Genomic DNA, 14,903 nt, shown 5'->3' on the forward strand with positions numbered 1-14,903 from the left:
TTTTTTTTTTGATCTTGTTATGTTTGAATTTCTGACATGAAATGTCAATGTTCAGCAGTGAGGCTGTGATGAAAAGTGGTATGCAGAAGTTTGACGAAACCACAAATGAGCTGAGGTTTTACAGTGTTTGTCCCATCTTATCTTGTACAGAAACTGTAGTTTTATACTTAAGCTTTTCAGCATTTAACTTTGTAAAAAAAAAAAAAAAAAAATTGAAAAAAGGCTACAGGTGCATTTGTTTTCATGGCTTGATACAGTAAATGAAGTCTCCAAAAACTTCAGGAAAACTTCTGAAGCTTACTTTTCAAAATATCTTTTACTTCAGTGTCCTGACTAGCTGGCCTAGCATCTCAGAAGTGGGTATCCAAAATGTACAGCCAGGAGGCTGGATAGTTTTGGAAGTCCACAGTCGGGCTTCCAAATGGGGGCAGGACTGACGTGTGGTTAAGCTCTCTTTTGTATGAAAGAGTTCTGAACCTGAGCCTTGGTGCATCAAGATGGACAATGGTACTTTGAAGCCTGCAGTCTTGAATTTTAGCCCATATGTTTTCAGATCAAACTCTTGCAAAATTTTTTGCTGTTTAGATTTCTGTTCTGCATACACCTTCTTGGTAATAGGGGAAGTTCCTACCCTAAAAATCATAAAACTAGCAGTTGCCAAAGTATGGGCTGCCATTAATGCCATGAGCACAGAATCCCTGATTGTAGTATTGCTGGAAAGACAAAGCCTATTTTTTTGAATTTTATTATTGTACAGTTGAGAAATAAGAATTCATAAATGATCTAAATTCTGTAAATGTTCAGCCAGTTAGACTCCTAATCTTCACACACTTTTGGAATTTCTTTGCCTGTAATCATTTATAATATGGCTGAATGTAATGGATTCTTTTTTTATTATTATTCAATAAATGTCTTTCACAAAAATGTAAATAAATTTTGATTTAATACTTGCTTACATGTATAGTAAAAAAAAAAAAAATCTATATGGAAACAAGGTGGTTGTCTTTATCTCATCTGGTTATCAGTCTATTCAAGCCAGATTTAGCAGCTTTCTTTACTTTAAATGATACTATTGCTGAAAGGCATGTCCTTGTACCAGGATAAAGACAGAGAACACTTGTTCAAGTGTGTTCAGAGGAGAGCCATGATCAGGGAACTGAGCACTTCTGTGAGGGCAGGCTGAGAGAGCTGAGGCTGTTCAGCCTGGAAGAGGAGGTGGCTCTAGGGAAACCTTATTGTAGCCTTCCAATACTTAAAGGGGGTCTACAGGAAAGATGGGGAGGGACTCTTCATCAGGGAGTGTTGTGCTAGGATGAGGGGTGATGGTTTTAAACTGAAAGACTAGATCAGATATTGGGAAGAAAGTTTCCATAGTGAGGGTGGTGAGGTGCTGGAACAGGTTGCCTAAGAAGTTGTGGATGGCCCCCTCTCTTGAAGTGTTTGAGGCCAGGCTGGATGGGCTTTGAGTAACCTGGTCTACTAAAAGGTGTCTGTCCAGGGCAGGGGGGAGCTGGAACTAGATGATTTTTAAGGTGCCTTCCAACACAAACCATGTTATGATTGTATGATTTTATATCTTCTGTGAGATTAGTTTTGGGGTTTTGTTTGTAGGGTTTTTTGTGTGCTCTTTATTTCCTCAACTATCTCAACATAAAGAATACTTTTTAATTGGACACTTTTGATGCTTTTAATTTCAACATCCTGCTTAAAAGCATAAAGTTACTGCAGGTTTTGCTGGGGTTTTGGATGGATGTACTACAAATACTTGAACTGCCTTGTGGTATTTCTGTAAATACACCAGTCTGTTTTCATTGTGTGGATCAGGAAGCATTTTTAAGATGAGTGACTCCCAAGTATAAATATTTTTTTTCCATATATAAAAGGATAGTGTACTTTTATATAAACATTACTTGCCACTTTGAAACTGCAGAGATGGAATGGAAATTAACTCTGCATCCTTCAAATACTTTGTTTAAATCTCTTCACTGCAACACAGTGCAGTCCTCAACAGAGAAAAAATGTCTGAGCTGTTTCTCTATTTATCCATACCTGGCTGCAGCTGATACAAGATTCCAATTCTTTGTACACCTGACAGAAAGCATGCAAGACTACTAAAAGATAAATAAAATGTTTGCTTGTCCTGATGCTGAAGGATTAAAAACCACAGCTGATCGGGGCTCTCAGTCTGTAGAGTGATGTTACATAGAGTGATGTTACATAGAGTGATGTTACATAGAGTGATGTTACATAGAGTGATGTTACATAGAGTGATGTTACATAGAGTGATGTTACATAGAGTGATGTTACATAGAGTGATGTTACATAGAGTGATGTTACATAGAGTGATGTTACATAGAGTGATGTTACATAGAGTGATGTTACATAGAGTGATGTTACATAGAGTGATGTTACATAGAGTGATGTTACATAGAGTGATGTTACATAGAGTGATGTTACATAGAGTGATGTTACATAGAGTGATGTTACATAGAGTGATGTTACATAGAGTGATGTTACATAGAGTGATGTTACATAGAGTGATGTTACATAGAGGTTCATAAAAACCAGAGACTGGCTAACTGGGTAAAAGATAACTGAATGAAGTGTTCAGGCATATGCTTTCCAGATCCTGATTGGATTGCATACAGCATAATTCCTATACTCCAGTGTTTTGGTTCTGTTTAGTTTTCAGTGTTCAGATTATTGGTCAATGACCTGCAAAACCATTCAGATTAATCTGAATGACTTACATAAACAGCTGCTCTTGTGAGTAAGCTTGGCAGTTGAGGTAACAAAGTATGGGTCCTGTAAGAGAAGGGAGATGGAAAGGCCTAAGTGGGGAAAGAGATGAGTGGAAATTTTGGGTGAAGTTACCTGTCTTTAGGACAACAGGTGAGTTGGAGTTATGTGGTAACCCATGGTATAATGCTCAGGAACATCTAACCAAGACAAAATTAGGAAGGCACAAGGTTAAGTGCCATCCCACTTTATTCCAGAAGCTTTAGACTAACAGCCTTCTTGGACCTGAGCGGGCTGCTTACAGCATCTGTGTTCTTTCTGCATTTTCCTGTTACAAGGCACATGACAAAGCAAGATCTATGCCTGCTGAGTTTAGATTAGCCACCACTAAAATGGATTAAAAAATAACTTTTGGAAGCCAGTGCTTAATCTGGACAAATAATGTCCCTGACAGCCAGTGTGGTGATTTCAGTTAGGTTTATTGCTGTTTCACAGAGGGTGACTCATAACTAATTTAGTTGATTCCTGTTTCCAAATGAGAAAGTTGACTACAATCTAGTAGTTTTGACTGAGCTACATGAAAGCATTCTTGAAATGACTTCTGGTGGTCATCATTGTTACTGTAGTTCTTACTATTTAAGGAGAACAGAGGCAAAAACTGAGGTACCAGAATACTGTCTGAAAACTTGGAAAAAAAGAAATTTAGTAACAGCAATGTTTTATTTGCTGAAAAATGTTAAGAAACATTCTGAATGCTGAGAAGTGTGATAATTTCCTTCTGTAGAGAAATTTCATGTCTTTGAATTGGGAAAAGTTTATTAATACAAGTAGCTGGAAGTTGCAGATCTAAAAGTTTATTCAGGTGGACCTTGACTTGCAGGAAAAGTGGGCTGACAACATCATAAAAGTCAACGTAAAAAGATGCAGCATCCTGTTTCTGGGATGGAATAACCCTCTCCAACACTGCACGTAAAGACACTGGTTTCTTTCTAAGCAGCTTTGCAGAAAAGGACCTGGGTAGAGGTAGGCAGTTCTTGCAAACAAGTTGAACCTGGGTCAGCAGTGTGCCCTTATGATGAGGAGCACTCTGGGCTGCTTCAGCAAGTGTGTAGCCAGCAGGTTGAGGGAAATGATAATTACTTCTGTTAGCACTTGTGAGCCTGCCTTGGGAATGCTGTGTCCAGTTTTGGGTTGTCTGGTACAAAACAGGTGAGGAGATGCTGCAGTGAGTGCAGTGCAGGGCCACCAAGATGGAGCACACAATGCAGGAGAGGAGGCAGAGGGCTGGGCTTGTTGAGCCTTTGGAAAAGACATATAGAGGGGGATCATCTTGCATTCTGCAACTGCTAAAGGGGGGAGGGTATGAGGAAGGCAGAACCAGGCTGTGTTTGGAGGTACACAGAGAGAGGATGGAGGCAGCAGGCACCATTTGCCACCAGGGAAATTGCAATTGCTTGTTAGGGGAAGGAAAGCTTCACTGTGAGGAAGGTGGTCAGATAGAACTGGGCCTGGAGCAGTTGTGGAATCCCTGTTGTTAGAGGTGTTCAGAACTCATCCTGGCAGGGCTCTGAGCAACCAGCTCCATGCTGGCTCTATTCCAAGTAGCAACTTAAAACTAGATGATCTCCAGAGGTCCTGGGGATAAGAGGACTGTAGTGTTACATAACTTTCCATGCCTTTTCACCTGACCTTGTTCAGTGGACTACGTTTGGTTGCAGACTCACTGCTTCTTTTATTTCTGACCTCACTTTTGAAGAGCTGAGCTAAAAGGAAGGAAAAACCAAAATCCCTCCCACTATTTTCTTGAAGGACTGTAATTCTTCAGGGGAGTGGCTTTCAAATGGTGTATTCATATTTTTTTAAATTGCCTGCAGTCAGGCTGACACTAAATGAAATTCAAACCTCCCCTTCAAGAACAACATAGGAAATGGTTATCAGAATGTGTTAGTTTTGTACTTTCAGTTTCAGGTATAGAGTCAGGCTTTCCCATGCTTACATTGATCTGTATACAGAGATATTGTATCTGTATACAGATACATCTGTGCTATGAGAAACCTTTCAGGACCAGGATCTTGCAAAGTGAACAAGTGGTTCTCTGGCAATTTTTACAGCTGTTTTGACTGTATGGGCAGTGCTTCTAAACAAGTATTTTAGCTTAAATTTCCTCTGGCTGAAGAAAATAATCTGATAGAAGCTTATGAATTGCTTTTTAAACCTTTTAGGCAAAATACTATTATGGTATTAGAATAAACCAGGTTGGAAGAGACCTTCAAGATCATTGCATCCAACCTATCATCCAATACCACCTAATCAACTAAACCGTGCAACCAAGCACCCCATCAAGTCTCCTCCTGAACACTCCCAGTGATGGTGACTCCACCACCTCCCCGGGCAGCCCATTCCAATGGGCAGTCACTCTTGTGAGTGTTGTTTGTGTCCAAACAACAGCACAGTTAGTATTTAGAGCTCAGAGAAGGCTATAGAGCAGCCCTTCTGAGGAACTGTCTAGTTGTAGGAATATACTGAAATATTAATATGAAATTGACAAAAAAGCAGGCTTAGCCACAAGTAAAATTTGAAGGAGAAAGGGGGGCAGGCAGGTGACAGACACTCAAAAAAAGACCCCACTACCACAAAATTCAAAACATGAGCATCCTGTGGATACTTTCCAGGTTTATTCTGCTGCCATAACATAGTCACACAGAAGAGTTGAAGTGTAACAGATCATGCTCTGCATTCAAATATTTTTGGTAACATTTAAACAAATCTACTCAAAACATTCCCCATTTCTTTTGTTTGCAGGGAATAAATTAAACACAAAAGAAAAAAAAATACATACATGCTTGAAATTAACTTTAACATAGATATTAAATATATTTCTGGGGAACAATTAAAGAGTGAAGTCTCAGAACCAGCCTGATGTTCTTACACATTTCAAATGAATGTAAATTAAAATGGAACGTAAGTCTTTTAGTTACTCCTCAAACTTAAGTGCAGCACAACACAGTTTTAAAGTGCCCTGGCACCAAAATAATATACAAATAATAGACTAGGACACTAGTAAATTTATCATTGGTTATCCTTTTTTTTTTTTTTAATGCTTTAAGAAGTGTGCAGAAGCTAAAGCCAAATGTGACTGTATTTGCTCTCTATCCTCTAGAATATAGCATTTATCTCCCTGCAAAGTTGTAGGTGGATTTAAAACCCTAAGTACAAATTAACAGGATGGAAGCATATGCCTAAAATTGGACTTCAGAAATGAATGCTGAGCTCAACTTCCCAGACAGTTCTTACCCAAAATCACAGGTGTTTCTTTGTTGTTATTAAGCTGACTGAAGTTTTGACCAAGGTCAGCTGAAACAGCCATTGAATATGATGTTTTAGCCTTGTGGCAATAAGCTCTTTTCTCACCTTCAGAAGCTCCTCTCTTAGTAATTTTGTCAGATATGATAAACTGGCAAGGAAATGTGGAATTTAAACATACACAGCTCTCAATCGTTCCTAGTTATGATCTAAGTTAGCCTATAACACCTGAAATCAGCAAAGTGCAAAAGATTACCAAAACCAAAATCTGATGCCTGATCATCTTTTATCAGAGGTTTTTGTCTTGATTCTTGCAGCCTTTAAATTACAATACTTGGAAATACCTTAAAACTGTACATACTAGCATTTATGTAGAGGAAAATTAGGAACAGTTACACTTTTCCTATTCATTTATATAATTTAGCTTTAAGAAGCAGAACAGAATATATATCTGAAAAAAATCTAGTTATATAAACATCTTCACCTTGTGAATTAGTGATTAAATAAAGGTATTTAACAATATCATAGCTACTTGAGAACCGAAATATTAGGTGTTTAAAAAGAACTACTGCATTTATTCAGTAGGATTTTTCTTAAGGTTGCTTGTTGGTTTGGTTTGGTTGATACAGCTGTGTGGAAACTAGCACTGTAACTAACAAAAAACTGTTGTGTCATTCTTAAATGAAGAGATTTTTGCTTTTAAAAAGCCTATCCATGAGAAGGGGGTGGGGGGGGAGGGTGGAGATTACATGTTTATTTTCCTTCCAGTAAATCATTAAGTCTGCAGTAAAATTATAGGGAATGTGTGGGGGGAGAGATCTAAAAGTTAGGTTTCTTTTTTTCTTGATACCATTTTAAATGGAACAGTATTACAACATATCCTGGTTGTGCCTGTCTTAGTTCTACTGAAAAATGGTTTTTTCTTCCCTGTTCCATGGAAAAGTTATTAGATAGATGCTTAGCCCTTACTGAACTATTCCCTCGAGTTGTTTTTAATAATACTTTAATAACAAAAGAAAGAAAACAGGGAAACTTGAAGTCAAAGTGCAAGCTACCTTCTTTCAGCCCTTCATAAAAGTGTTTTACCTCATTCATCTTCACTTTTTTAAACATGAAAGCTGAACGAGCTGTTAAGAACCTCGAGTCCTTCCCCCAGTGCTGTGCACTCCTACCAGTAAGATACTTCCTCTATGTAGCCCAAATGACTTTGGAAGTTTGTTTCCCAAACAATCTTAGAAATATAGTATTTTTAAGGTGTTCTGTTTCTATATTATCAGAAACACTAAGCAAATCTAAACTTAGCCCATTCCGGTAACAAGAATTTCTCTGAATAGGTAGCAGAGAAAATATTTCAAAGGTTTTTAAATTAATGTAAAAAATTTCAAGTTTTTGTTAGCTACAATAATGTTTCTATGATTGCACTGTAAACTGTTCCAGCCCTCTGATTTAAACAAACCTGATACTCCAGTATCAGGTGAAGACTAAGAATATGAAAAAGACTATAGAAAAGGCTATTGATTGCATGTGGAAAGAATGATACTTGAATTCCTTCCTACAGTAATCCCAGAGTTTCTCTAGGCTATTCAGGCTTTTGGGAGAAAGTTTGAACTCCTATGAACATAATCAACCTGAGAAGCACAGTTAGTGGAAAATTCCCATCATCATCATTACTAACTGCCAGCATTTTTAATGCTGTATGTTCACTTAGTCTTGTTTTAATCTGACCTTCTGAAATGAAGGTTTATAATAGCGTGACTTGAGCCATACAGAAGAGGACTCTCAAAAGTTCAGTTAGTTAAGCTACGGCCAGGGACTCCAACGTCACTCTTGCTAGTATTACTTTAGCTGGAAAAAAAAAATTCCCAACAATATGTATCATCAGGGCTCAAAAAAGAGGGGTTGGGGAGGAAGAGGAAAAGGAAAATGAAGATTTTATCTTCAGGTACCATATACTGTGTACGTACCAATTAGGAGAAAGGCAGCAATAGGAAACTAGAAGATAGTTTTACCCACAGAAAACAAGTAAAAACAGCTCTATAAACACAAAAGTTTGGTACTTAAAAGGATGCTATTTTGCTTGCTTCTCGCACCCCACTCAGGTAAGCTCCTGTGACCGTTTGAGGAAAGTGCCTATTGGTGGCCTGTATTTAAAACAAAAAAAAGAGACCAAAAAAAAAGGTTGTTTAGTTATTTCTGAACCTATTAGACAGAATTTCAGTTCATAAAATCATGTTTGTTTTCTTTAGGCATATGTTTGGTATGCGTTTTTAAAAGCCATGGAAAACTTAATGTTTGGAAGGAAACATTTGAGACTTTTAGCAACTTTGGAATTTGCAAGCAAGACAAGTAACAAAATTAGGACTCTGTTTTGCCACCTGCACATTAGTGGGGCAGTTGAGTTTTATTCCAGTGTAGAACCTCCCTATAGCATCAGCAGTGTGCATTTGCTGTTACCCCCAAACAGAGTAACAGAAAGATAATTTGACTGAAAATTGAAGTGGATTATATAGCCTTGTCATGTTATTGGTTATGCCACTCACCTCTGGCCTGAAATACCTGAGGGGAGACCTTCTCAGTCTCTACAACCACCTGAAAGGAGGTTGTAATGAGGTGGATATTGGTCTCTTCTTCATAGTAGCAAATGATAGGATAAGAGAAAAGGGCCTCAACTTGGACCAGGGGAGATTTAGGTTGGATATTACAAAACACTCCTTCATTAAAAGGCTTCTGAGAAGACACTGGAACAGGCTGCCAGGGAGGCTCATTTAAAAGAGTGGAGGTGTCCTTGGAAGAGTTTAAAAGATGCATAGATGTGGGGATAAGGGACATGCATGGGTTATCACCAGTTTTGATAGAGTTAGTTAATGGTTGAAATCAATGACCTTAAAGGTCTTTCCCAGCCAAAACAATTCTATGTTCTGGCAGCCTTTTCATGCCAAATAATAATACAAATAAAGAGGACTCTGTGGCATAGAATCACAGAATCAATAAGGTTGGGAAAGACCTCAAAGATCATCAAGTCCAACCTGTCACCCAAGACCTCATGACTACTAAACCAAGGCATGGCATGGCGCTGGTTGGCAAAAGACAATCTTTCATAAGAAGTAGCTCCTCAATATATTTCATCAGCAGTAACAAAGATACTTACCTCACCAGCAAAAAAAATTTTTCCTTGTATGTCTTCAGCTATAATGTCATAAGCTTCACCGCTGCCCCCTGTTTTCACAAAACTATATGCCATCTGGAGCCAAGGGTCTTGGCTCCATCGAGTCACAAAGAACTTCACTGGGTCAGGAACCTCCTGCAAAATCAAAGTAGAAGTTACGCACTGCAAAGAAAAGCTCATAGTTGCATAGCTTTGTCTCATAAAGAGTTTCTTGCAATCTTTAGAGTATGTAGCATTACTATGATACAAATTACATCACATTCCAGAATTCAGTTCTGATTTTCTTCATTATACTATGGTAGTGCACCCAAAACTCTTCCCCACCCCTGCAAAGATGAGATGGGGGGAAACAGAGAGGCTGAGATAAAGGCAACCAGAGAAGAGATCCCTCCCCTTCCCAGGCCTGTTGATCAGTGGATTTCACGTGGGCCCTTCTCCCAAGCCACATGTCCTGCCAGGCACAGAGCCCATGCAGGGTCCAGTCTGGGCATGTTTTGGGCATGTTTAAGCAGAGAAGTGATGGTTATTGGCTCTAGCCTTTGTCTGGTGACAATTCTGACAAAAATTATCTGGCTGTATAAAACAGGTGAGCTGCAGAGAGCACAAGGCTTGTCCACAATGTCAGATAAAGCTGAAGGCCAGCCATCCAAACCAAGCCCCAGCCTAATATATCAGATAGGATAAGACTCTCTGGAGTACCTGGCACAATCTTGCCAAAAAGAGCCAGGATAACAATTATATGAAGGCCCAGTCAGCTCTCTTACTCTTGAGGAGTAAATGGGTGATGGGTAAAGAGAAGCACCCCTGATTGCCTCTTACACAGCATTTACTATCTACAAGGAACCTACTCCATTCAGGTAGCCCTTGAGAGACTAAATCTCAAGCAATCAAGACAATGGCTAGCCAAATATGACAAGTGTCATGGACATCTCAGAAGTTCTGGTGCACTGCTGAAAGCTATCTTATCTTTGAAAACCCTGCTGCATTGTTGTCAGGTGACTGAAATTTACAACTGCTCTAAACCACAAAGACAGATATGAAAATCACTTTTCTGGACTAAGGTGGAAACAAAAGACCTGTTGTTTGCTTCTACATTTTCATGAGATCAAGATAACAGTTATGTGGACTTATATTGCACATGATTCTGGTACCTGTAAAGTCATTCCCAAAAGCATGTTTTCTGGGAAAAGTCAATCCTTCAGATGCCAAAGTTTTCCCAAGATCATTAATCCTAAGATCTGAACCATCAGTGAAACTAGAGAGGGATCACCCATGAACAATGAGCTTTCCTTGGGGTCTACCTGCTCGAAGTAACTAAGGCATTAACTATAGAGTGGAATGCAAACAACATTGTTAAGTCATAATCTTCTGCTTGCCCCAGCATTCTCTGATTTTTCCTATGAGTTTTTAGTGGAAGGAATAAAGGTAGACATTTTTCTGTAGTTTTTTACAGTCAGGATGTAGGGCCCTTGACAGATCATTTTGCTTGTACCTCCATACCAAGACAACTGAGGAAGGGTTGATTCTCATTAAAAGTGTAATGGATCCATTTGGTTTTGTTTGGGAGCGTTGTTATTTTAGTTGCTTTTTACATAAGGGGGAAACCATAATCAAACTCATTGAGCTTGAAGCGTTTATCCTGTATGGAAAGTAGTGATGACCAAAACAAAGCCCTGAAAGCCCCACATCTGGAAAAAGTGACAGCTAAATTAGGCAGGTAACACAAAAACACTTCTTAAGTACTGGTTTAAATTAATTTTCCTTTCTAAAAGCACTTTAAAGGACGATAGTTTATTTCTGTTTTCAGTTCATTACCATTTTCTTTCAGACAGACCTAGAGATATGTCTATTACAGTTTTCATGAGACCAAACATTGTGTATCTCAAAGGAAGCACACAAACTGACAAGAGAGAGTGTCTAAAGGTTTTCCTGTACATCGTGAAGTAATGCAATCAAAAAAGCTTTTACCTCTGTTGACAGATTAATTCATCTCTCTGTAAAAGAGGCTTCTCTTACCTGCTCCTTAAACAGCTCTCGAAGTACAGTCATACACTGTTGCAGTACTTGTTTATCATCTAAATTCTTAATAGTTGTCACAGCATCTCCAGTGACCACTGACATTAAAATGCTTTGTTTGTTCTAAAACCAAGACATGAACAGATGAGATCATTTAGAAATTACTAGGTGGTTAAGTAAGAGTCCTTTTTAAATGCTACTGACAAAGAGAATTTCATCTGCAAAACAACTTTTGTTCTAGAGGAAAGTGGGTTTGATTCCTTAGAATAAAGGATGCGTATTCTACAGTATGTTTAAATTACTAATGTCCTCTGATGTCTTGCTCACAGATCTGTTAGCCAGCTCTTCTTACAACTTCCTGACTTAACTGAACACTTACTATCTACTTATTTAAAGGCTGCACCAAATTATTTGACACTTAGAATATTATTCTTTGTGACAGACCTCTTAAGCTCCAGTTCCATGCCAAAATTCCTCCTGAACTGTACTCCAATTTCACAAGCTGGTAGCAAAGACAATCTGTTTAAATACTTATGTTTTGGATTAGGCCAATACCAGTTCTTACCAGCAGATTTTGGCACACAAGATTAAAGCTCAGTTCTCCTGATATTTCCTTGAAGTAGAAGAAATCTGCTCCCATGCAGAAGTTCCAAAAATGAAGTGGTGGCTACAGAATAGCATAGGAGTGCTCAATTCCTTTAAAGAACTCTCCCTGTGTTGTTTATATGAGGCAATTATTCTGGTAGCTAGTAGATAATAGCTATCAAGCAAATTAAAAATTAGATGTAGTGTCTCTGCAAAGCACACAGTGACCCTCATGGAGAATGAGCTTAGAAGTCTTGAAAAGAAATGTTTTTTAAAGGAAAGTTGTATACAGATAGTGTAGTGACAAGGCAGAGTCTTCTCAGGATGGTTTCCTTTTGGAGTGAGCCATAAAGCTACAGAATGTCTTAATTGTTGCTGAGTTATAAACAGCAGTTGTTGTAAAAACATGGAAAGGTAAGGTAAAAATAAGTGAAATGTCTGCTTGGAACTGGCAGTGAGAGAAACATGATATCAGTGCACTGGCTTGGATTTGTTTTAAAATTCAGGAGTTTGGGACTCGGCCTACACACCTTAGTTTCATATAAAACCTAGCCTTTACCTTCTGTTCTGCCATTCCATGAAGTTATTCAGGCTAGTGCAAGCCACGAAGTGTTAATAAAACAGCATGATCTTTTAACAGGATTTTTGGCTGATTTAAACAGAAGTCCTAAACTGGAAGTGACTGGTAGAGTTTTTCCCATATTAGTACATCTGTAGTCAGGTATTACAGGCTTCTTTTCAAGATAGTTTGAGAGGGGAAACAAGCATTGAATTTTATATTATTTTGTATCCAAATGTTCCCATTTAACACAACTGACTATTAGTCAGGTTTTTCTTGGTAAATAACACTGCTTCCACTTCCAATAGTTGTGGAAGTGGAGAGGAAAAAAAGCAGCTTTTGTTATTCACTAATTACTGCACCTGGATTCCAAACTGAATTTCTGAAGGGCCAACAGAGAATACAGCTAGCATACACTACCTCTGGATCCATGTCATAGAAAACACTGAAGAGGCCATGTTGGCTGGAGTTGAGTGGAACATGACCAAAAAAATCAGCTCCTTGAATTTTACTGTCCCAAAATCTGTAAGGAAACTGCAAGGCAATCTGGAGAGAGAGAGAGAGAGAGAGATGCAATTAAAGCATTTCATTACCACAAAACTCTTAATTGGATACGCTAGACGTTCTTCTAATTATTTCTCCCTTTTCCACTCAAGACAGGCATTTCTATGAGAGAGTCTCAACAGAGAATACATGGCTGTGTTCTCTGAAGGCAACAAGGAGGGGAGAAAAAAGTGCTAGTCTCACAAATTGCAAATGCACATCAAACTCAGAGTGGAATTCATGGTCAAAAATGCCAGAGAAATTCAGCAGCTTTTTTTATAAACCTATCATATAAGCCTTCATGATTGATGACCTCTGTATGGTTTCTGAATCATAGCTTTAAATTCCAACACTGCTATATTCCTGTTTCTGGCATTATTTCTGTTATCTTTTGTTCTATGCACACATCTTACTGGGGATTTTTTCAGGAGGGGCTCTCTTGTTGCATTGGGAAAGGGTAAGGGTAGGAGATTGTGCAGTGGTCAGATACACAAACTGCAGTATTCTTCTGAAATAATTTATTCAATTATTAGGTTGAAAGGACCCAGAATAAGCACACCACTAGAATTTTGGGAGATCTAAGATTGCCATGAAGGCTTACTCAATATTAGGCACAAAATACTTGAACTGTGAAGTGATTCTGTGAACATTTTCTTTTAAAAACCTGTCAAGTTGCAAATCTAAGAAACAGAAACACATTGAATGGTTTGGGTTGGAAGAGACCTTAAAGACAGTCTAGTTCCAACTCCCTTGCTGAGCACAGAGGTGAGGCTGATAGGCCTGTACTTCTCTGGGTCTTCCTTTATTCCCTTGTTAAAAATTTGGGGTTTATTTCTCCTTTTCAATTCAGTACCAACTTCACCAGACTGCCATAACTTCTCAATATGATGGATAGTGGCTTAACCACTTCATCCATCAGTTCCCTCAGGACCCAAAGATGCATCTCATGGAGTCCCATGGACTTATGCATCTTCATGTTCCTTAGATGGTCTCAGACTTGATCCTCTACAGCAGGCAGTTCATTCTTCCAGTCTCTGCCTTTCTGTTCTGTGGCTTGAATGACATGGCTGGAGCACTTGTTGAAGACTGAGGCAAAAAAATTCACTTTTCCATAGCCCATGTAACCAGGTCTCCTGATTCCTTCTGGAGAGGGCTCAGATTTTCTGTAGTCTTCCTTTCATTGCTCTTGTATCTATAGAAGCTTTTGTTGTCTCTTTATGTCCCTGGCCATATTTAATTCTATCAGGACTATAGCTTACCTAACCTGATCCCTAGCTGCTCAGACAATGGCTCTATATTCCTCTACTTGTCCTTGCTTCTATCCTCTGTAGGCTTCCTTTTTGTGTTTGAGTTTGTTCAGGAGTGCCACACCAGCCTGAGATTTTTACTTCACTTCCTCTTTCCTGAGATGTGCTGCTCCTGAGCTTGGAGATGGTGATCCTTAAATATTAACCAGCTTTCTTGGGACCCTCTTCCCTCCAAGGCTTTATCCCATGGTACTCTAATAAGCAGATCCCTGAAGAGGCTAAAGCCTGCTCTCCTGAAGTCAAGGGTAGCAAGCTTGCTGTGCACCCTCTTCACTGTTCTAAGGATCTTGAACTCCACCATTTCATGGTCGCTGCATCTCATCACATGCTGGGGAACCACCATCCCCTCCTTGTTGGTTGCTCTATCACTTTGAGAAGGAAGTGATCATAAACACGTTGTAGGAACCTCCTGGATTGTTTATGCCTTGCTGTGTTGTCCCTCCAACCACCCTCCATCAGGGTGGTTCAAGTACCCCATGAGTACCAGGTCTTGAGAACATGAAGCTGCTCCCATCTGTAGTGTCACCTGTCCCAGTCCTCCTTTTATCCCTGACCCATAAGCTCTCAGTTGACTGCAAGTGGTGCTCCATGCACTCCAGCTGGTCACTGACATAGAGAGCAATACCCTCTCCTCATCTCCCATCTGTCCTTCTTAAAGAGCTTATATCCTTCCACTGCAATGCAT

The 14,903-nt window shown here is 39.1% G+C and overlaps 1 protein-coding gene across 1 annotated transcript in view; it reads right to left on the bottom strand.

The window, feature by feature from the left end:
- Nucleotides 1–7,177: 7,177 nt before the first annotated feature.
- The window catches only part of KDM1B (lysine demethylase 1B), a 28,495-nt gene continuing 20,769 nt past the window's right edge, over nucleotides 7,178–14,903 (bottom strand). Inside the window, exons 19-22 of the mRNA XM_054163990.1 lie at nucleotides 12,789–12,914; nucleotides 11,225–11,347; nucleotides 9,191–9,343; nucleotides 7,178–8,183 (exon numbers count right to left, since the gene is read on the bottom strand). Of these exons, the coding sequence (XP_054019965.1) occupies nucleotides 8,100–8,183; nucleotides 9,191–9,343; nucleotides 11,225–11,347; nucleotides 12,789–12,914 (486 nt within the window). The 3' untranslated portion in view covers nucleotides 7,178–8,099. The remainder of the gene's footprint in view (nucleotides 8,184–9,190; nucleotides 9,344–11,224; nucleotides 11,348–12,788; nucleotides 12,915–14,903) is intronic.

The sequence above is a fragment of the Dryobates pubescens genome, chromosome 9 (assembly GCF_014839835.1).
Source record: "Dryobates pubescens isolate bDryPub1 chromosome 9, bDryPub1.pri, whole genome shotgun sequence".
In the NCBI taxonomy this organism is placed as follows: domain Eukaryota; kingdom Metazoa; phylum Chordata; class Aves; order Piciformes; family Picidae; genus Dryobates; species Dryobates pubescens.